The 24,316-nt window shown below is 32.8% G+C and overlaps 1 protein-coding gene and 1 pseudogene across 1 annotated transcript; both read left to right on the forward strand.

Moving 5' to 3' along the window:
• Positions 1-520: 520 nt before the first annotated feature.
• Positions 521-3,298, forward strand: LOC100265353 (uncharacterized; annotated as a pseudogene).
• A 14,548-nt stretch (positions 3,299-17,846) lies between these two features.
• LOC100243061 (uncharacterized) lies at positions 17,847-20,920 on the forward strand. Its single transcript, XM_002271761.4, has 9 exons — positions 17,847-18,513; positions 18,697-18,883; positions 18,974-19,107; positions 19,207-19,319; positions 19,421-19,661; positions 19,889-20,044; positions 20,132-20,211; positions 20,359-20,408; positions 20,691-20,920. The coding sequence occupies exons 1-9, from the start codon at positions 18,097-18,099 to the stop codon at positions 20,843-20,845; spliced, it is 1,533 nt and encodes a 510-aa protein (XP_002271797.1). The 5' UTR covers positions 17,847-18,096; the 3' UTR covers positions 20,846-20,920.
• The last annotated feature ends 3,396 nt before the right edge of the window (positions 20,921-24,316 follow it).

Here is a 24,316-nt window from a genome sequence, read left to right on the forward strand (position 1 = left end):
GACTTTTTGTTAATTTGGGGCTCATCTACCCCAAAAGATAATTCTCCCAAAATTAAATAGATTGGATCCAAATAGATTTTTCCACACAAAATGATGTGGAACCATCTTTACGTGTCATTGAAGAAATTGTTCAATTATTAGATTATATTGAGTTCCTTAGAAAAAATTATATTTTCATATTTGGTTTTATAATTACAAAAAAACAAGAAAATCATATATTAAAATTAGTTAAAATTTTATATATTTTAAAATTATTTATCTTTGATATAAAAAAAATTGAAATGACATATAAAAATAAAGTATGATTTTAAATTTATTTTATTTATTTTTTTACTTTTTATCTCTATTTTCTTTTCCTGATTTGTTTGTTTTTTGTTTTTTGTTTTTTTTTTTTCAAATTCTCTTGGAAACAAACAAAACCTTATTATTTTGTGATTTTAAAGATGCAAATTTCAGTATTCAATTTTCATTTTTCAAATTCAATTTAATTAATTTTATGGTATATAAATATGCAGATGGTATAGCATGTAGAGATTACAGTGAAATCCCAAAAACATTTTGTTCACCGTACTGCCATGAACTCGTCCTCTCCTAAGGTTTCACTGCAATGGCTTATTTCAATATTGGTCCTTGTGATCTTCTTCTGTGCTACTTGTGTAAGTGCAACACAGCCTAAAATATTGCCCAAGCTGAGTGTGCTGGGACGAACATTTCTGAGAGAGCCTGCAACATTTTCTGAATCGAATTCTCAAGACTTTCAAACTTTTTACTACAACCAAACATTAGATCACTTCAACTACAGGCCAGAAAGCTACACAACTTTCCAACACAGATATGTGATGAATTTTAAGTACTGGGGTGGTGCAAATGCTAGTGCTCCCATATTTGCTTATCTGGGTGCAGAAGAAGACCTGGATTATCTTGTCTGGTCTAGGATTTCTCACAGATAACGCTCATCGGTTTAAGGCTCTTCTGGTGTATATTGAGGTTAGTATATTTGGGAACTAAATGTTTAGAGGCCTTCTCACCGTTTCCTTTTAACTGTTCAGTTACATTTATTTTAATATCAGGTTTAATGGCTCAAGTGCTTTTACATAAATTCAGCATAGGTACTGTGGGAAATCTATTCCATTTGGATCAAGAGAAGAGGCCTTAAAAAATGCAAGCATTCGAGGGTATTTCAACTCCGCCCAAGCTATTGCAGATTATGCAGAGGTGCTTATATACATAAAGAAGAAATTGCTTGCTGAGAATTCCCCGGTCATCGTGGTCGGAGGTTCTTATGGGGGAAGTAAGTTACCATATCAAAGTTCTTAATCTCAATGTTATTCATAACATGTCCTTAAACTCCGTTTCTATCTCTCTTTTCCTGATTCCAGTGCTTGCCTCATGGTTCCGGCTAAAATATCCCCATGTTGCCCTTGGAGTTCTGGCCTCTTCTGCTCCCATACTCTATTTTGAGGACATTACTCCCCAAAATGGATACTATTCTATTGTCACCAAGGATTTCAGGGTACTGTCCCTCAATTTCTTTCTTTCTTCGTACCTATGAGCTTTGGAGTTCAAAAAAATTTGAAAGCCATATGGATTGGTTATTTTTAACTGCAGGAAGCTAGTGAGAGTTGCTACAAAACTATACGAGAATCATGGTCTGAAATCGATAGAGTTGCTTCTGAGCCCAATGGCATTTCAATCCTTAGCAAAAAATTCAGAACTTGCGAGTAAATAACTATTGATCATCTTCTTTCCTTGTTCTCATTCACAGATTCAGAAGCTAAGACTTAATCCGAGACTCAATAATTTTTTCCTCTGTTATTGTAGTCGATTAAATAATTCTGATGAGCTCAAGGACTACTTGGATACGATATATTGTACTGCAGCTCAATATAATGATCCACCGATGTACCCCGTTACTATGGCATGCAGTGGGATTGATGGAGCACCAGAAGGAAGCGATATTCTAAGTCGTATATTTGCAGGTGTGGTTGCCTATGGAGGAAATAGCTCTTGTTATACCACAAGTCATAATCCAACTGAAACAAGTGAGGGATGGGCATGGCAGGTAACCACATACTCCTATGATAACAAAATTATAAGGACAGTTCATAAACTACTTAGGAAAATTGCATAGAGAAGACATTGGCCTAAAGAGATTAAATTTTATATGTTCCATTGTACTAATCCTTTGGCTGCTCTCTGTGCGCATGCAGACATGCAGTGAGATGGTAATGCCAATAGGGCGTGGTGACAATGACACCATGTTTCCACCGGCGCCTTTCAATCTAACCACCTTCATCCAGGAATGCACAAGCATCTATGGCGTCTCGCCTCGGCCTCATTGGGTTACAACTTATTATGGAGGCCATGTACTTGTGTTTTTTAAGTACACCTTTCAAATATATCAAGCTCTTCTAATTTCAAAATAGTCACTCTACAATTTTTATGCCAATTGCAGAATATAGAATTGATCCTCCGTAGGTTTGCTAGCAACATCATCTTCTCTAACGGGCTAAGAGATCCTTATAGCAGCGGCGGGTAATTGGAAGCACATTCTTTTTGTTTTTGTTTTAGTAGGGTTAGTGTATATGTGTATTCACAGGCATATCCCGCAATTTGATTGTCTGGTCTTTGATTGTAGGGTATTGAAGAACATATCCGATTCTGTTCTTGCCATTCTCACAGTCAATGGTATGTTTCTCAATTATGTTTTAAACCCTATTATTATCTACAAGGCCAAACATAAAATATCAAAGCTATTGTATAAGAAAGACCACACATATATTATCTAGAATGACTCGATCATAGCAAAGGAAAAGAACAAAAAATGATAGCTATTATTGCCAATTCAACCCAATGGAATATGCTGTACTGGAAAGTTACATAATTGTTAACTAATGGAGTTATCATAAGCATCTAGAAAAATGTTCTAAAAATATAGAATAAAGTCAATTATTGGGGTGTCATAAATATTCTATTTTTTTGTAAAGAGAATAATACAAGTCTCACTTTGCAGGGTCCCACTGCTTGGATATACTCCCGGCGACCTCAACTGATCCGGAATGGTTGGTGATGCAGAGAAAGGCCGAGGTCGAGGTCATTGAAAGTTGGATCGCTCAGTACTATGCTGATCTTCATGCCATAACAAAATGAAACAACCCTACTTAATCATTATATGAACTAATGGTGTTATTATATTTGGAATTAAGATCAAAATAAATAGTTCCTTTGCAATGGGATATGTTATGGGTGCTATTTGAATTGGAATTTGACAAGTGGAGAAATATTTGATGTTGGCTCACATTGTTGGTGGTGTTGTGGGTACCAATTTAGAGTTTATAAAAATATGATCTTTTAAATCTTAAAACGAGCATGAAGATGATGCATGAATCAGTTAAAAATCCTAAGTGCACCAAGTGATCATCTTACATCAAGTCCCTATGCTCGAATGGTTTTCATACTCTCTTGATGTTGCATTGTTTGGATCCTTTGATAAATGACTGGATTCCTCATTTGAATTTTTCGATTAAATCCTAAACCTTATCTTGATTTAAAAAATGTCAGTACACTAATCATGGTTTGTTATATACACAATTTTAGTTTAAAATTTTTTCGTTTGATTTATATTATTAAACTTGTCCCCCATGGTTTCACTTTTTAGTTCTGGTTGTTTGAAACTTGTTATAAAAGGAGGGTGTTTTCTCATAATATATTTTAATTATTTTTAATTTTTCGTTTTAAAAAATAATTATATAAATAAGAAGAATATTTAAATATAAGTAAAATTTATTTTTTAAGAAATATTTAGAAATATAGAATAGAATATTCCAAATTGTTTTAGTTGAGTTAAAATTGAGATGGAGAAAAAATTGAATCATATTTCAAAGGAGTAGAGTGTGAAGTTGAATATTAGTTTCTTATTCAATGACTGATTCAATATCTTGTATGAGTTATTCTTTGTTTTCCTCATGGTTATAGGCAAATTATCTAATCATGTTATGTCTTTGTATTATATTCATTTTTTTTTCTATTCTTTTAACTTATTATGGTACTTTCTCCGCAGGTTGAACCTTGGAATTTTCTATAGGAATTTAAAAAGTTAGTTTTGTTGTCAATCATCAATTCTATCGCATCAATCTTTCCATAAGATGAGGGCAGTGCAATCCAAGCAGAAGTGACGTCTTAATTTTAATTTAATTCATTTCCTTGGTCAAAATTATTTTGAGGACTAGGTCTCATCCCTGCATTTAAATGAAGAAAAAGATGTTTAGTGATGGATAACATCTTCTCCTTTCTATATACAAATTTTTATAAAAGAATTGTGAAAAGTAAAATATTAATCATAAAATTGATTTTGCCATAAGTTGTATCATCTTTATCAAATAATAAATAATAATTTAATACCAATAAATTTTAAATTATATATATATATATATATATAAATTCAGATAAATTAAAATTTCAAATATCTATGTATTGATCGTAAACATGGGATTGCATACTAACACCGACCAAACGCGTAAGACTTGACTTGTTAATTAAATAATCATCCCGAGACTTGTGATGATGGGTTGTGGAAAATTAAATAGATTCCAAATCGTCCAACTTCCTAGCACCACCTATTTGTCTTTTTTTTTGGATTTCTGACTTATAATCAATCTTTAATATATGACTTCCTATTGGTCGAACTTGGTCAAATAAAAAATATCTTGTTCAAAGTCTCTGGATTATGATATATCTTAATTATTCAACACCTTTTTTTACCATTATATACCCTAATTGTTTAAAAAATATTTTTTTTTACCAACCACAAGCAAGAAGAAAAAACAATTTTAGATAGATGGTGCTCCATTTTATACCCTAATTGTTTAAAAATTCCTGTTATTTATTAATTAATCAATTGCACTTTTTCAATCAATAATTATTATAGGTTGTGAAAATAAATTGAACAAATGGATTTATATGGTGTGGAAATTGTTGGTTATTATGATTATATCTATTATTGTTGAGTAAAAATTGATGTTACATTGAATCGGTAGCCTTATGATATATATGTAAAATGTTTTAAAAACCCATTTTATAAGTTTTTTTGTAAAAGTTAAACCCTCTTATACTAAGTTGTAGCCCATTTTTCTCTTTAAAATTTATTTTCTAGAGACTGAGCTAAAGGATTCAAGAAGGAAATGAATACATATTCGTATGGTTAAGAACATATGTTTATTGTTTCAAGATTTTGTAATATTAATATAAAAACAAAGTGATGTAATTATATATAAATTATACTTTTGTTTATACAAACAACTTGTATAGAGTCCTAATGAAATATATAAAATGTAATTTTTTGAAGTAAAAGAAGTTATTAGTGTTAAGGTTTGTTTTCGGATTGTTTGTGGTTTGTTTAAAGAGAGAGTTTTTAAGCTATTGACGATCCTTTAATAGAGGAAAAAGGCTTTTGAAGAAATGGGTTAAGATATTGGAGTATACTAAGTTGAAAATAGGCAAAAAGTAGTTTGCACATGTGGTCATGGAGCTAGTGCACGAGTTAAAGTTTAAAGGAGGGAGCGTACGCAATTGGTGGTGTGTAGGGTAAGCTGAGCTAAGTTGGGTACAGGTGCATAGAGTACAGAAGAAAAGGTTGAGGGTGCAGAACTGGAGGTTGTGTTGAGTGGAAGAGTTGCACTTGTGGGGGTGTGCAAGTGAGGTACACAACTTGTGGTACGCAAGTACAAGGTGTGCTACCTAAGTAAAGAAGTGTGGTGTGCAATTGGAGGTGTGCAAAATTAATTGTAGAAGTAAGTGCATAATTGGGAGATGCTTTCGATGGTGCGTAAGTTGGTAGTGTGCAATGTAAGTGGTGCACTAAAGGTACGCTTCGATGAAGTGGGAGCGCATGTTAGATGTGGTGCATTGTATTTTCTGGCATGACCACAGGATTTATACGTCATCATTTATTATTTGATCATTTATATCTCTAAGTTTACAATGTAAATAACTAAATACCCTGATTTGAATCCAATAAAAATACTTTGAGAACCTAATTCTAATTAAATCAAAATTTGATTTTCTAATTTTAGTTAGAAATTGATAATTTTTTTGGAAAAAAATTTACCTAAAAAAATTATCAAAAAGATAAAAATCTAGAAAAATTATTTTAAGTATTACCGCAATGAGAACAACAAAATTCATCACTTTTTATCTCAAATTTTAAAAGTTTTGAAAATGATATTTTTTTTATTCATACTTGATGAAATTTCTACACAACTAAAATAGCATGTCGGGCATACCTGAAAACACCCTTAAAGGTAATGAAGGTTGCATATCCTCGATTAACTAAGGTTATTATAACTAGAGTTTTCCAAAATCAATTTAATTAATTGAAAAAATAAAATTCACTTAAATAACAATCAAACAAATGATATGATACTCTTAATTTATTTCATAACTAAGGAACAATTCAAAATATATTTAAAAATAATAATAACTTGATGCACTTTATGGAATTTAAACATTTTAATACATTAATATAAGATAAATACAAATAAAAATGTATAAAATAATTCATTGTATTGTTAACCCTTATTCAAAGAAGTCACTCAAATTTTTGAAAGAAATCAATCAACACATGTAACATAAATAAAAACTATTATTATTATTATTATTATTATTATTATTATTATTATTATTAGTAAGTTCCTTTTTAAAAAAAGAAAAAACTTAAAGTAGGTTCTGATTGGAGCCAAAATATGTGCTCTAATGGCACATATTCGATATGATTTGTGCACCAAAGGACATTCAAATCACCCAACTTGACCTAAATCAATGCTAAGGCCTTAGTCATGAGTCTAATCTATACTTTGGAGATTTATCTCAGGTTCAAGGGAAGAAAATTGTGCAAATTGAATGACTTTAGATTTTGAAAGATCAAGAAAGGGCTAAATGAGGAAATAAGTGAGTCAAGACTCATCGAATGTAAAGGAAGGCAAAACAAGGATATCATGAGGTTGGAGGATGATAAATGACCATTATGGAGTAAGAAAGAAGGCAAGAAAGAATGGGAAATGAGGCATGAAGCAAGATTTAGCTGCATGGAAATTTAGAACTCAAAAATCTGATGGCGTTATATACTCTAACATTGAGGACAAATTTGGAGCACTTTATGGAGTCCATTATATACATACTATACATCGTTTCGAAGCTCGGAAAGTCAGGAGTCCAACACTTCAAACGGTTTGCAAATCGGAGCTGAAATGAAGAAGTTATGGCCATTTGAAGACAACTGCACCAAGCTGGAGGGTCATTTCGAAATGATTTCGAAATTCAACTTATGATTTCGAAATTCAACTTATGAATTCGAAATTCAACTTATGAATTCGAAATCCACTTCTAAATGACACCAATTTCGAATTCACCCACTGCCACTTTGATGTTCCGCTTCCTCTACCTCGGGAATTGCATCTAAAGCACTCCATCCGCCCTAGATGGACCCCACACGACTAGAAATCACCATTTTATTATTTTTTAATCATTTTTAGGAAATTATTTTGTAATAAGTGGCCAATGAGAGTGTGCCACATGTTAGGTAATTGAGGATATTATATAAACTCTCTCAATTCTAGGTTTTAGGATCTTGGATTTTTTCTGAAGTTTTTGACATTGAAGGAGGAAGAAGATGAGAACTTTGGTTTGTTTTCTTTTTCTTCTTTATTGAATATATTGTTTTTAGTTTCTTTTGATTCAAATTATGGATTTTTACCCTACTATGGATTGTGAATGTGACATCACCCCCATGAGAGGCTAAGAGCCAACTTGGGGCTTGAAGCATGAAAACCTAAGGGCTAGGAAACCTATAGGGACAATGGGTAAATTATTATAACAATGAGATTAATTATTGGTTGAGTGACAATTTATCAATTTTTTTATCCTATCCTTGTGAGTTCGTTTAGGGAATGATACGGTAGGTTATTACTTGATACTAGTGATTCTTGGTAATTCTTGATCATTAGTTATCCTCATCTTACCTACCGTTATTTGCCCCTAAACAAAGCTATAAGGAGTAGGAATAGTAAAAAGTCAAATCTTAAATTGATAATCAATCTCATTCATTTGATGGTTTTAGGAATCTGTTTTAAAAATGAAAAATTAGGTTTCGGATGCAATTTTGAGTTATATAACTCAACTTGATCGCGAGTGGCCAAGGATCCCAAAACCCTAAGATCATATTACTTAAAATACCCTTGTTTTCTATAATTTCTATACCCTAGGTTGGATTGTGGAAAACCCCAAACTTGAATCAATTGAATTTAAAATCAATATTCATTTTCTCTTATTAATTTAATTTCTTTTACTTAGTTTCACATTATTCACATATTGTTTTCCACTTAGGGATTTAAACAAAAACAATTCATTTATTCTTGTATTGACAATTTTCATAAGCCAGTCCTTGAGAACGATACCCGGAATACTACAAAAGCCGTAGTGACTCTTTCTCTAGTTTTTCTTGACCAGAGTTACTACGTAAAAAGGCTAAGTATTTTGGTACAATAGAGAAATTTCGATCAGGTTCCAACTCTATTCTAAAAATCTATTCTATTTATGTATTTAAACTCAAATTCCTAGAAATCCACTTCTTTTGTTATTTTATTTTATTTATATTATTTATATTTTTGCATATCATCCACAAACTTACCTTTATTTAATTATTCTCTTTAATTTTCTTGATGCTCTCATCTTTACCCATCAATACTAATTGGACACGAGTACGAACACCTGATCCATCACCTCTTAGCACGGGTCAGGTCCCTTGAGCACTAGAAACAATGAACGACTATTTCTAATGCATGCAATAACACCTGGATGCAACTCGGATTTAGCAGGCATAGGCTTAAGAGTGTAGATTCCATACACAAGCCAAAGTTGTTTGTGCAGGTAGGATGGGAACCAGGGGCGGAGCCAGGAAGTGGTTAAGAGGGGGATGTGTGGAGAATAGCTTCAAACTTCTTACGTAGTCTGGTGGTAAAACAACTAGTTTCCTAAAAACTACACCCCAAAATGGATACTATTCCATTGTCACCAAGGATTTTAAAGTAATGTCCCTCAATTTTATTTTATTTTTATAATTTATACACTATGAGCTAAAGGTCATATGGAATGGTTATTTTTAACTGCAAGGAACTGTTGAGAATTGCTACAAAACTATTAGTGAATCATGATCTAAAATCGATAGAGTTGCTTTTGAGCCCAACAGTATTTCAATCCTCAACAAGAAATTTAGAATTTGCACGTAAATAAATATTAGTACTCTTCTTACCTTGCTCTTATTCGTAGATTTTAGAAGCTAAGGCTTAATTTGAGACTTATTAATTTTTATTTTTTTTCCTATGTTTCAGTCAATTGAATAATTCTGATGAGCTCATGGACTTCTTGGACAGAGCATATTCTATTGCAACTCAACATAATGCCCTATCGAGCTACCCCGTTAGTATGCTTTATGGTGGGATTGATGAACATGCAGTGAAATAGTAATCCCAATAGGGCAAAGCGACAATGACACCATATTTCTACCGACGCCTTTCAATCTAACCACCCACATCCAGGACTACACAAGCCCCTATGGCGTCCCACCTCGACTTTATTAGGTCACAATTTATTACAAAGGCCATGGTCTTATATCTTTTTTTCAAGAACATTCATAATAAGAAACCCTAGATTTTCTTTCTCTTTAAATCTTTTAGATTTTAGATGGTATCATAGCAAAATTGATCTTTTAATGACACTTGATTTATAATATCATGGAAGAGAGTTTAATCTCATACACTATTTTTTTCATATCCATTTGTTCATGCAATTCCTTTTTTTCATGCTTGATCATGAGATATCGTAGTGGGTGATTGCATCATTTTTTTTTCCTGTTTGGTCCTATTATTTGATTTTGTATTTGTTTTTTTTTTTTTTTTGTCAATTTGTAATTGCTTTCTTTTGTTTGGTGGTATTTGTTGATTCATCATGACTAGTGAACAAGATAATTCCTTTCAATCCATTATTGTGGGATTAGATGGGGAAAAAAATATCCGTATTGGAGTTGTGTGATGAACATTTTTCTAAAGGGAAAAAATATGCAGGCTTATATAATTGGCATTTTAAGAAAACCTATGAATAAAAAAATGAAAAATATTCAAAACAATTAGATGTTTGGAAAGTGAGCAATTTGAAAATTATCACTTGGATCAACAACTTTGTTGAAACTTCGATAGGTACATAGTTGGCAAAGTATGAAACTGCTAAGGAGATTTGGGAACATTTGGAAAGATTGTATATGCAATCTAATTTTGTAAAACAGTATCAATTAGAGATTGAGATTCAAGCCCATAAACAAAAAGACGTGAATATTCAAGAGTTTTATTCCATGATGACTAATCTCTGGCACCAGTTGGCTCTCACGGAATCAATAAAGCTCCATGTTTTTGCACCTTATATTGCCCATAGAGAGGAACAATGTCTAGTTCAATTTTTTATGACTCTTCATAATGATTTTGAAGCATTACATGGGACAATTTTGTATCACAACCTACTTCCATATGTTGATTCAATAGTTAGTGAATTGTTAGCTAAGGAGATATGTCTTAAGTCTCAAGTAGGAAAATGCATACTATCCACACCTCATACATCTATTTTGGCAGTCCTTTCTAGGCCACCTTTTAAGCCACTTTCTAGGCCACCTTCCAACAAATCAAAATAAGTCTTACTCAAGGGTTGCTGCAAATGAATTTAGTTACAGTAAGCAAAAGGGTCATTGGAAGGCTTCATGCTTGATGATCCTCCCTAGAACAATGCAACACTAACCTTCTCAACAGTCTTAGCAAAGTCAATTCAATACTGGCCAACAACATTTTTATAGGCCTCCACAATCTAATACCACAATAGTTGTTTCTTCATCTAACTTGTCTTGATTTGGACTCACATTATCCTTTAATTCCATAATAGTTTCCTTTGCTAAACAGTTCCAGAAGTTCCTTTCCATACAGTCACATGCTATGTATGACTTTTCAAGTTTGTCAGCTACTAATTCTTTAGGTATGTCTTCTTTCATATGGGTTTTGGACTCTAGACCTTCTAACCATATGTCATTTGATTCCTTAGCTTTTGCTTCTTTATCTCCTACATTTTCTATGCATGGCATGACTACTAATGACACTCATTTACCCTTAGTCAGTATTGGTTCTATTATTACACCTCATTTGTCTCTTTCTCATGTATATCATATTCCCAATCTTACATTGAATCTTGTCTCTATTAGTCAATTATATGACTCTGGTTACTTGGTTTCTTATTCTTTTACTTCTTGTTTTATGTAGGATCCTGAATCCCAAAAGCTCATTGGAAAAAGTCGTAGGCAAGGAGGATTATATATTCTAGATGAGCTAAAAGTCCCAACTATTGCAACTTCTAGTCTTGATTTGTCTTCTTTTTATTTGAGTCCTCTTTCATCTAGTTTTTATTTATGCCATTCTCATCTAGGACATGTTTCGACTTCTCATTTAAAGTATTTAGTTTCTAAAGAAGCATAAGAAATTTGTAAATACAAGATATCTCTGATTATAGTGGTTGTAAACTAGAAAAATTTGTTGCCTTACTTTCTAATAGAAGTGTTTCCCTTTCTTTCATCTCATTTGATTTAATTCATTTTGATGTGTGAGAACCTTCTCCAATTTCTACAAAAGAAAGGCCTCAATATTATGTTTCCTTCATTAATGATTATGCTCGTTATTGTTGTGTTTATCTTATGAAACATTGTTCTAACTTTTTGAATATTTATAATGCATTTCAAGGTTATGTTAAAACTTAACATTCTATGGTTATCAAGTGTTTTAGGTATGATTTAGGTGGGCAATATACTTCCAATGCATTTCGTGAATTACTTGCTTCACATGGAACTATTCTTCACACGTCTTGTATTGATACTTTAGAGCAAAATGGTGTTGCTAAAAGAAAACATAGGCACATTGTTGAAACTGCTCATTCTCTTTTATTATCTGCATGTGTTCATATTGAATTTGGGGGAAAGTAGTTCTTATTGTAGTTCACTTAATTAATAAAATCTATTCATCTCACACCTTTGATCTATCACCATTTGAAAAGTTATATGGCTATACTTCTAATTACTCTTACTTAAGAGTCTATAGTTGTACATGTTTTGTTCTTCGTCATCATACAGAGTGTAGTAAGTTATCTACTCACTCTGCCATTTATTCTTTTTTAGGATATAGTGAAAGTCAAAATGGATATCGTTGTTTTGATCTGATCAACCATAAATTATATGTTTCCCTATTGGCATCTTAGATCTAAGCAATGGAAGCAATACCAATTTTTATTTTTTTTAATAATCTTTTAGAGTTAAAGTACCAACCTTTAGGTTTGGACGTTCTCAAACCTTAAATTCCAAGCTATGAAAACCTTAAACCCTATGGGGTAATTATGGGGATCCTAATTAGGTTTAAGTGACTTGAGTCCATATGGGTCACTTAATCTAGCCCAAAAATGGTTCCTAATTGATTAATTAACCCAATATGACCTACTAATTAATTAATTAGCCTAATCCAGAGATCTTGTTCACTTACCCTTGTGTAACCTTACATAATTACCAAAATGTCTTTTTGCACAAAAGTGAACTTAAAACCAATCTAACCTTCATAATCCATGCCAACAAGGTATATGAGCTCAAAGTGGAGACCATTGGGACCCATAAGAATACTAGCTCCCTCTTAATCCAATTTTGAAGTTGATTCAACATCTCACTACAGAGAATCAACTAAACTCCAGTATCCTATGTAAATAACAATGAAACACTAAGTGCTCAGGTCCGTGACCTACTATCCACTACATGTAGACTCCCTATGAACTAGTGTTTATAATCTAATAAGGTAGTGTTATCACCTATCAAAATTACTTTTCAAATTCTTGAGTTACAGATCTCACTTATTATGTAATCAAATAACATACTCTAACTCTAAAGAGCATATGTCAAATTTCACAAAAGAAATTACTGTGGCCACAGATTTCATGATCACATGTCCTTTGGATCACCCAAAAAGACACACTGTCTCAATCTCATGAGATATCATGATGCCTATATTGAGAATATCTATTATCACTAGTCTTCATCAACAATGACCCAATCCATAGGGATATATGACCACTTTAGGGACTCACCCATAGATCAAAGTCTCATATTGATTTTGGCACAGACTCAATATCCTTTCAAGGTTGAGAGTCTATGTAATATAGTAGTTTGATGAATCATTACAATTGATAGTCTTAAGTCATGATTCACCGTAGGTCCTATCTAGTGTGCATCACATACACTAGTGCACTCACCATGGAAAACTCATCCCGATGGTCAAGACAAGTACTCTCTCTAATTAAAAGGTGGTGCACTACAATCTCTACTGGATTGCCCAAATCCATGAATCAACTGTGGACAACTTATCTACTTTCACAATTCTGTACTTTTTCTAAAAAGCACCTCTGTTGGTCGTATATATTCTTCTTTCTTTATATGTTAATGATATGATTATTACAAGTGATGATGTTGATGGGATTGTAGTGTTGAAATTTGATGTGGCTTCCCATTTTGAAATGAAGAATTTAGGTGTTCTATGATACTTTTTAGGTATTGAGGTAGCCTCTTCTCTGAAATGTTATCTTCTCTCACAATCTAAGTACACAATCAATATTCTCGATTGAACTCACCTTACTAATACTAAGACTATTGATACTCCTCTTGTGGTTAATGTTCGATACTCTTCTTATGATGGTAACCCCCCTTGTCAGACTCTACTTTATATTGTATTATTGTTGGTACCTTGGTCTATTTCACCATTATATGTTTGAACATTGCTTATGTTATCCACATTGTTAGTCAATTTGTTACTTCTCCTATAACAATTCATTAGGCTGTTATTCTTCATATTCTATGATATCTTTAGGACACTATATTTCAGAGTCTTTTATTTCCATCCACTTCCTTTTTAGAGTTGCATGCTTATTTTGATGTTCACTAGGCCAATGATCCTAAAGAATGTAAGTCTACCCCTGGATTTTGTATATTTTTGGGAAATTCTCTTATTTCTTGGAAAAACAAGAAACATACTATTGTTTCTCAATCTTCCACAAAAGTTGAGTATTGTGTTATGACGTCTACCACCAATGAGATAGTTTTTTAGTTACGTTGGTTACTTGCTGATATGGGTGTTTCTCTTTCTTGTCCCACTCTAATGTATTGTGACAACAAGAGTACTATTTAGATTGCTCACAACTCGGTCTTTTTATTAAAAGACCAAGCATATTGAGATTGATTGTCACCTCACTCATCATCACCTTCAACATAACACTCTTACTTTATCTTTTGTTCCTCCTTCCTTACAGATTGCAGATTTGTTTACCAAGTCACACCTCTTTCCTCGTTCTCAATTGTTGGTTAGCAAACTCTCAACACTTCTTACAATTACACCATGAGTTTGTGAATGGATGTTAGAGTTATTTATTTAGTAGTTTTATTTAGTTACTATATTAGAACTATTTTCTTTCCTTTTTCAAGAGTAAGGGTAAGTTAGTCTTTATTTCTTTTTATTAAGTCTATTTAAATCCTAATGGTGTGTTTTATCTTTTTTTCAAGGACATTCATAATAAGAAACCCTAAATTTTCATTCTCTTTAAATCTTTTGGATATCACAGCAATAATTACTAATCTTTATTTTTTTATCCTAATTGCAAGATATAGAATTGATTCTCCATAGGTTTGCTAGCAACATCATCTTCTCTACCTGGCAAAGAGATCCTTAGAGCAGTGGCAGTTTTTGTTTCTGTTTTTGTCTTTGGGGTTTTGTTTTTTTTTTTTTTTTTTTTTTGTATGTCCATGTGGCATATACACATATCCCTCAATTTGATTTTTTTTTTTTTATCTTTGATTATAGGGTGTTGAAGAACATATCTCATTCTGTTCTTGTCATTCTCGGTGTCAATGGTATGTTTCCTAACTATGTTTTCAACCCACCCTATTGTTATCTACAAGAAATAAAATAAAATATCAAAGCTATTGCATAAAAAAATAAACTTAAATAATAAAATATAAGAAAATATAAATTTTTAATTAATTTATATAAATTTTTAATTAATTATAATTATATTAGTTTTTTTCATAGTAAAACTAAATACAAGAAAATAAGTTTTTTCTAAATATTTTTTTCTCTTTTTTATGCTATTTTTCATAAATCAAACAAAGTTTAAATAATCTAATAAGTTGGGGTATATCATCTTGTGCCGAGGGAGAGTTAAGTTAATAGAAATGAGTCCTTCGCTATTATAACACTTACATTTATAAAACTACAACCTCTTAAGAAACCTAAAACTACGATCTTATTTCTTTCTACAAAGAGATATGTTCATAATATCCTTGCTATTTCTCTACTTTTGATCTGCATAGATAAACTTACTCAAAGTTCAAAATGGTTCATTCCCTCGTATGTAAATAGCGTCGGTTGTGGTTTTAACACTAAGATGACTTGAAGATGCATCTGTCTAGTTAGTTCTATGGCCTTGTCTCATGGCTTGACACTTTACCTAATTAATTAATTAATTAATTAATTTCCTTTATGGATATTTAATAAAAAGTTGCAATCAATAAATGGCTTTCCATCCACATAGTCCCACCAAACATGTACTAAAAATTTAAATTAATAAAATATTAGTAGGGTATTTAATATTGTTAACAAGACTGATAGGGATGTTGTCAGCATCCAGATAATTGAAAATTCATCAAACTCTACATTCCACGCTAAGACCTCATAACATGCAAAACCTCTAAGCTTCAACAATTATTTGATTTGGCAGGTGGTCCTCATCAATGACATCGTGCCAACTTGTCCAAGCGGTCGACCCATTCCGATTTGGTTCGGGTCTGATCCAGTTCTTAGAAAAGACATCTGGGCTCTACTAAGGCCCAATTGTTTTGTTTGAGTTGAATTTGAACCCTCGCGATCCAAGAGGAAAATCAAAAGCCTAACCACTGGTCATGTATCACTTTTGAAGTATAAATATGAAAATAATATAAATTAATTAATATAATAAATTTTAAAAAATTTAAATAATAAAATATATAAACATATAAATTAAATTAAATATTATAATTTTATCTTCATCTTAAATATATATTTAAGATTTAGTATTACATATGTTTTATCTAATAAAATTTAATACATTTATATTTATCTCTATAATATAATTTGATATATCAAATATAAAAAAATAAAATATTATTAAAAAATTTAATTATATATATTTAGATATATATAATATATAAATTATATTTATAATATCACTAATTCGACCATGATTCAACAAACGGTTCAACCATTGAACGTAAATTGATAATTTTTCTAATTTAATGACATGTCTGATTTTGAAAATATTGGATAATTTTGAAAAATTAAAAATAGTGGACATTCTATTTTTAATTTGAGTTAAAATTTTCAAATAATTATATAATATTTCCTAAAATAATTGATTTTGGAACATCCCTTTTTAAAAATAAAAATTCTAAAATAAAAATATTTTTTCACACTATATATCATAGGGGCAGATATTATTACCATTTTCACGTTTGCCACTCTGGACAGGTGTGACGTGAAAAAATTGTAGAGAGAGAGAAAGCAAGGAAGGCACGCATGCAGTAGGTGGGCGTTCACCACTTGTGGAAGAAAGCGATTATCACTCATGAAAGCAAGAGAAAAAAAGAAAGTATTACCAGAAAAATAATACCCAATCCATACAATTGAGTAGTACAGCGACTTGAAATAGAGACAAGCCACATGGCCCATAGCCATGCCATGCCTTCCATTCATTCTTCTAGAGTTTGAAAAATGAAAATTACATTTGCCTGTCACATTCTCCCAATGGAGAAGTGTTTGGAGGACTAGAAAATGAATGAGAATCAAGAAATAAACAGTAATTGATTCTTTCCATGAAGAAGCAACTGATGTGAACCTGTTTATTGCTAAATGGTAAAGCTTCAAAAAGTGTTCATTGAACAAAGTAATTCGTTGTTGTTAGATTATGACGAAATTAATTTTTAAATATACTTATTATAATTTGACTTTAAAATTTTAACCATATTTTTATTTTCAAATTAAAGTTAATTTTAATTATTTTTAAAAACAAATTGATAATTTTTTGAGGATTTCTTGGAGTCACACTTATACACTACAAAGTAATTCATTGTTGTTAGATTATGATGTATATTTATTATAATTTGATTTTAAAATTTTAATTATATTTTTAATTTTGAAACTTATCATCTAAATCAAATCAAATCAATCTTAAATAGACTTGGTTTGATCTAAGTTGATTTTTATTTAAATATAAATTAATTATCTTGATTTCACTTATTTTTTCTTTAAAAAGTTGTGACATTTCACATCGAATAAGAGGGAAAGTCCTCGTAATCCTGTGTTTTAAAACTATGAGAATTCCTTTGGATCCGCCTAATCTTTTAAAATTCAGATAATAAAAATGAAAATTTTATTTAATTTTAATTTCCCTTTTTTATATTATTATAATTTACAATCATTTTCCTTTATAAGAATTTACTATTCATCGTAGCATGAAACCAAGCTAAATCTAGAAACTTTGACCAAGAAATAAAAAATTGCAAAAAGTCCTCGGAAATATGATTGCTAAAATATACTTAAACTTCCCGCTCATCATGTTTCCTCTTCAAAAAATTAGGTGAGATGTCATCAAACCCATAATCAAACTTTGATTTCTTTTGGCTCCTCCAGGTTCTTTGGCTGAATCGCCTATTGTCACCTCCCCTAAATCCAAATTTGTCGTCGGCTGTTCCCTTTGCCAAGCCAAAAAAATTCCTGTTCAATTAACCCCGCCAGCCGTTTAAGTATATGCAATGATGATAATAATCCAACTCTGCCAACCACACTCATCAATTAACCCCTTCAATTCATAGATGACCTCTTTCCTACTCAATTCAATTTAGCTTTATGATAAATAAATATACGGTTGGTGTACATCATTTCACGTTTACAAACAACTATGAAGCCCCAAAAGTCAACTGCCATGAACTCTTCCTCTCTTATGATTTCATTGCAATGGCTCCTTTCTTTAATGTTTCTTATCATCTTCCCCACTTGTGCCACTGCAACTCCCTCTAAACTGCCTAGGCTGAGCACAATTCTGCGGGAGTCGGAAATATTTTCCGAGTTGATTTCCGATGACTTCCAAACATTTTTCTACAACCAGACGCTAGATCACTTCAACTACAGGCCTGAAAGCTACTACACATTTCAGCAGAGATATGTGATGAATTTTAAGTACTGGGGTGGTGCAAATGCTAGCGCTCCCATATTTGCTTATCTTGGTGCAGAAGCAGCTCTGGATTTTGACTTAACTGGTGTAGGATTTCCTGTAGACAACGCCCTTCAGTTTAAGGCTCTCCTGGTTTATATTGAGGTGAGCATATTTATATATACATATATATATATATATATATATATGGAACTTAATGCTGGGACCCCAACACCATTTTAAGTGTAGGGGAGTGCTTTATATGAACTAACATTGAACGATAATTGTATGGATGTGTAATGGCTGAAAATAATTTCTGAGGGTGTGAGTTGTTTGCTTGTTTGTCAGCATAGGTATTATGGGCAATCAATTCCATTTGGATCACGAGAAGAGGCCCTCAAAAATGCAAGCACTCGAGGGTATTTCAACTCGGCCCAAGCTATAGCAGATTACGCAGAGGTACTTGAATATATAAAGAAGAAATTGCTTGCTGAGAATTCCCCGGTCATCGTCATAGGAGGTTCATATGGGGGCAGTAAGTTACCAATTCAAGTGCTTAATCTCAATGCTTTTTCATAACATGTCCTTGAAGAGCTTTGTTGCTATCTCTTTTTTCATAATTCAGTGCTTGCTTCATGGTTCCGGCTGAAATATCCCCATGTTGCCCTGGGAGCTCTGGCCTCCTCTGCTCCCATACTTTACTTTGATGACATTACACCCCAAAATGGATACTATTCCATTGTCACCAAGGATTTCAGAGTATGACCACTCAAATTTCTATCTGTTCTTTCTCCACTATACACATTGGACTAAAGAAAAATTACTGTTTATATAATGGGCTATTGTTATAAATTGCAGGAAGCCAGTGAGAGCTGCTACAGCACCATACGAGAATCATGGTCTGAAATTGATAGAGTAGCTTCTGAGCCCAATGGTCTGTCAATCCTTAGCAAGAAATTCAGAACTTGCGCGTAAATAACTCTTGCTTGTCTCCATCTCCATGTTCTAAATCATATTCAAAAGCTAGGACTTGATTTGAGACTCATTGATTTTTTTTCCTCTGTTGTTTCAGTGAGTTGAACAAATCCAATGAGCTGAAGGACTACTTGGAGACAATGTATGCTGTTGCAGCTCAATATAATCATCCACCGAGGTACCCTGTTACTGTGGTGTGTGGAGGGATTGATGGAGCACCAGAAGGAAGTGATATTCTTAGTCGGATATTTGCAGGTGTGGTTGCCTATAGAGGAAATAGTTCTTGTTACAACACAAGTGTTAATCCAACTGAAACAAGTGAGGGATGGAGATGGCAGGTAACCACATACTTATATGATAACAATACTAAGTATAACCATATGGTTATCAGTAACATTTACATTACATTGCTGGTTTTGAAGTACTTTATGAGTATTTCACATGGTCCTCATTATCAAACAGAGCCTCTGTTTTTTGGACTTGGAGGCAACAGAGTTAGAAATTTGGCAAAATATATGATGTTCAATTGTGTTAAGCACACCCTCTTCCTGCCCTCTATGCGCAGACATGCAGTGAGATGGTAATGCCAATAGGCCGTGGCGACAATGACACCATGTTCCCACCCTCGCCTTTCAATCTAACCACCTTCATCCAGGCCTGTACAAGCTTATACGACGTCCCCCCTCGGCCTCATTGGATCACAACTTACTATGGAGGCCATGTATGTTTGTTGTAATTTTATTTTTTTTCATTGTATTTATCACCATTAATTACAAAATGATCTACATTGTTTTTATGTCAATTGCAGGATATAAAACTGATCCTCCATAGATTTGCTAGCAACATCATCTTCTCCAATGGCCTAAGAGATCCTTATAGCAGCGCCGGGTAATAAAAAATAAATAAATAAATAAAAGCACATTTCTTCTTGAATTTCTTTCTGTTTTTTAGGTTTGGTGGGGTGTGTATGTCCTCAATCTAATTGACCCAGTTTTAAGTTATTGTTTTTCCTCTTCTTTTGGTCTCTAATTACAGGGTATTGAAGAACATATCCCATACTGTTCTGGCCATTCATACTGTCAATGGTATCTGCTCAACTCTACTACAATCCACCAAAACAAAAACGCAAATATATATTAGTTAGAATGGCTCTATCATGGCAAAACAAAAAAACAAAAAAATCACACAGTAGACATCGATTGGAATGGCATCCAATACGCTATAATTGAAAAGTAAACTAAGCATATGGGAAAATTTCAAAAGAAAAGAACAAATTAAGTGAATTGTTTCGCCATCATGTGCATATTCTAACTTTTGTCCAGAGAATATTGGTGGAATTTGTCTTTGATAAGATCCTTATCTTGCAGGGTCTCATTGCTTAGATATACTTCCTGCAAAGTCTACTGATCCGGAGTGGCTGATTATGCAAAGAAAGACCGAGGTTGAGATCATTGAAAGTTGGATTGCTCAATACCATGCTGATCTAGATGCCACAAGGAAAAGGACCCTGTTCGAATATTAACTAGAGGAAATGATTGTATTATGTTTCTTATGTCTGAATTTAAAAAAATAAATAAATAAATTTTAATGGTTTAAATGTATAGGTTATATTTTGATGCCATTGGAATTGAACGTCTAATTTACTTGTCTTGCTCACATTGTTAGAACTGTTCTTGTGGGGGATTGTTTGTCTCTATTCTCATGAAGGCTCTAAAGTTGAAGAGAACCCAACATTATGTTGGAGGGCAATGGGCAACCCACAAAAGGGGACATTTCCCAGTCAAGTAAGAGTGATTCCTAGTAGTGATCATGCCATATTTCCTCACACCCATCTCAAAAACTTGAAAGTAGATATGGGAAAGGAGTTTTTGGAAGGAAAGGTTGAGATCAGGGATGATCATCTTCCATTACAAGTGGGTAATGGGGGAGGTTGAAAGTGCCAGTGTGTTCATTGTTGTTGGTTTGGACTACAAAGCAAAAATGCAATCTAGTGGTGTCTTCCGAAGTGTGGCCATTCTTTTGATTTTTCAGAACCTTCTCCGTGCTTTTCTGACTTTTTGGATCCACGGGTTTCACATGCTTCTGGACACAGACTCCTCCAACTGCTCCCACGGGGCTTTGTGCCCCTGAATGGCAAAGAGGGGAAGTCAATCTCAACCTTGAATGATGAAAAAGAATTGGCTCGTGTGATGAAAAAAATGATTTTTGCAAAGCCAGATTTTCATGTCCGGGTGGTCTGGTGAAATAGTAGGTTTACTTGGGCTAATGAGCATGTTCAGCCTATAATTTTCCAAATTTCATGCTCCAAAAATGGCCAGCGAGAAGCCCATTGGCCCAATGAACTGCAAACGATCGGAGACTACACAAGAGCAACTTAACTCCCTCTTGAACTCCTATTCCATGCGATTCAAATCATTTCTTTCTTTATAACAGGCGAACCTTTGGAAAAATTAATTTTTATAGATGAGAAAAGATTATAAAAATTGATTGAAGAGGACAAAATTGATGTTACCAAAATGTGTTTATTTTGCAGGAAGCACCAACTAAGAACAAATGGTTTTCATAATCATTACTCATCGTCCACCCAACATGGGTCAAACAAATTAATGACAAAAATCATACGTCATTTGGATAATATCACAGGATTATGTCATCTTAGAAGTCCACTAAAAGTGAAAATGGAGCAAGAACTTGGACACATTTTCATACGTGGAGACGGGTGAAAAGAGACATAAAAATATTTTCCTTATCGAAGTGAGCAGCCACCTTATCTAGGATATTAATATAAAAAAGATCCAATATGGTAGACCAAAATTTAACATGATTATAAGAAGGAAAATAGACACCCATTAATTGGGTTGTGCTGGCCAATAAGGATACATTTTCACCAACCACAAGCAAGAAGAAAAAGCAATTTTAGATGGATGGTGCTCCATTTTATGCCTTTGGTTAAAGAATTCTTGTTATTTATGAGTTAATAAACTGCACTTTTACGGTATTTGTCTAGTAGTCGGCCTCATCTTACTTCTCAAACTAGCAATTATAGTTGCTATATATTTTTACAACTTTATGTGGTGGTATTTTACACCCATGAGCACCTGTCAAACTCTAAAGATAACATGCTGTATTGATGACAAGGTGACAAATGGGGATGGTTGTAAGGTTGTGTGGTATGTTAGTGCAAGGGGATGGGTGTTAGTCAAAAGGTTAGGTTATGTTTGATTCTCGAAAAATATTAAGGAAAGAAAATAAAAATAAAAGAAAATTATTTTCTCATATTTGGTTATTCTATAAAAAAATTAAATATAATTAAAACTAGTTAGAAATTTATATATTTTTAAATTATTTAATTTTTATATTAATAAGTTAAAATAAGTAAAATGAGTTTGAAGTAATAAGTAAAATGAGTTTGAAGTAATAAATAAAAATAATTTATTTACTTCTAATTTATTTTTTATTTTATTTCACATTTTTTTCATCCTACTTTTCTTTTATACTTTCTTTCCCAGTCCTTATATTTTCCCTCAAATTTTCCTGGAATCAAACATAGCCTTAGTGCTTACTTGAGGGTGGCAACATATAGTGGCAAAATGTGGGCATGCATATGCAAAGGCATCACATGAGTGACTTGACTTAGTAAAAATTTAAGTGTAAGATTTCACTAGGTTGGGATTAATTTTTTCTACTAAGGGCATTACTTGTGAAGGAGGTTTGAGTGATGAAAATATTTTTCTAGACATTTTTATATCAAAGAAAATACATTATGTTTGTCAAAGTACCTATGATGTTTCTTCCCATTAGATTGGTAAAAGTCTCAAAAAAAATACTTTTGAAGTGGAGAGAAGGTGGCTCTCTCTTTCTAAGGGTGGTGATAGAATATGAGGACAATAATTATACCGTTCCAAAAGTGAGACATGGAGCTTCAAACATGAGTAAGGTTTAATGATGAGTCTTACTAGCATTCATGCCTCAGTGTATTGCTACGAGTGTGATACAACCCATGAATGTAACATAATAGGATGCAATTATGGCACATGACATGATGCATGCTTGGGATGAAAGGAATCGATAAGGTTAACATGTATGAATAGATAATGCAACAAATGTAGGCTATGAGTTGAGAAAAAGACTTAGCACACATAAAGAACTTTGCAGCAAAGATGTGGGCCAAGAAAGGGCTTGGCACACATAAATTGTCTATACATATATTAGTGAGTTAAGTGGGAGCTTAACATGGTACAATAGTTAGACATTTGTGAAAAACCAAGTAAGGGTCATTGCACTCTAACAACATGACACCTAGAAGCCTAGTTAAGGATGTAACACTTTGACATTGGGAGAAGCCCAAGCAAAGGGCTTTTGGTACATCAAGGAAAGTAAGAGGATGTTGGTATATCAAGGAGATGATACTTGATATGGAATATTGCTAGGTATCTTACATATGAGATATATGGTGGGCTAAGAAGCTTGTTAGACATGTATCACGAGTAAACTAAATCTTAGCAATTATAGGATAGGTGACAGGCAATTAATGGTGTAATAAGATCTATAAGTGCGGTATGAGCTAATGGCGGAGTTAGAAATGCAATGTGGTGTCTAGCCCAATGGAAAGCTTGTTTTCCATTATACATATGGTCAAGGAATCAAGATGAGCTCCTACAATAGGGGGGTTAATTCCTAAAACGTGGATAGAGACGTTAGTGCTTATATAAAAAGTATAGCCTATCAGGTCTTCTTTTTATGACTCATTTAGAGAAAGTTTTGACCATTCTCTTATAATTACTTGAAAGTTAATACAAGTTTAAGATTTTTATTTGTAATTGTGCCGTTATCACTTGTGCATCTCATGGAGGTTAAAAAAAAGGTTGATTTAAGGGGCTTCTAAATGCCACAGTATGAAAATTTTAGGATTAATTTCATGCTTGTGACAAAAAGCATAGTCTATTAATATTGTGCTAATAATTAGCTCACATGTGCCATTTGAAGGTCAAAT

Source organism: Vitis vinifera, chromosome 6 (assembly GCF_030704535.1).
Source record: "Vitis vinifera cultivar Pinot Noir 40024 chromosome 6, ASM3070453v1".
NCBI classification, from domain to species: domain Eukaryota; kingdom Viridiplantae; phylum Streptophyta; class Magnoliopsida; order Vitales; family Vitaceae; genus Vitis; species Vitis vinifera.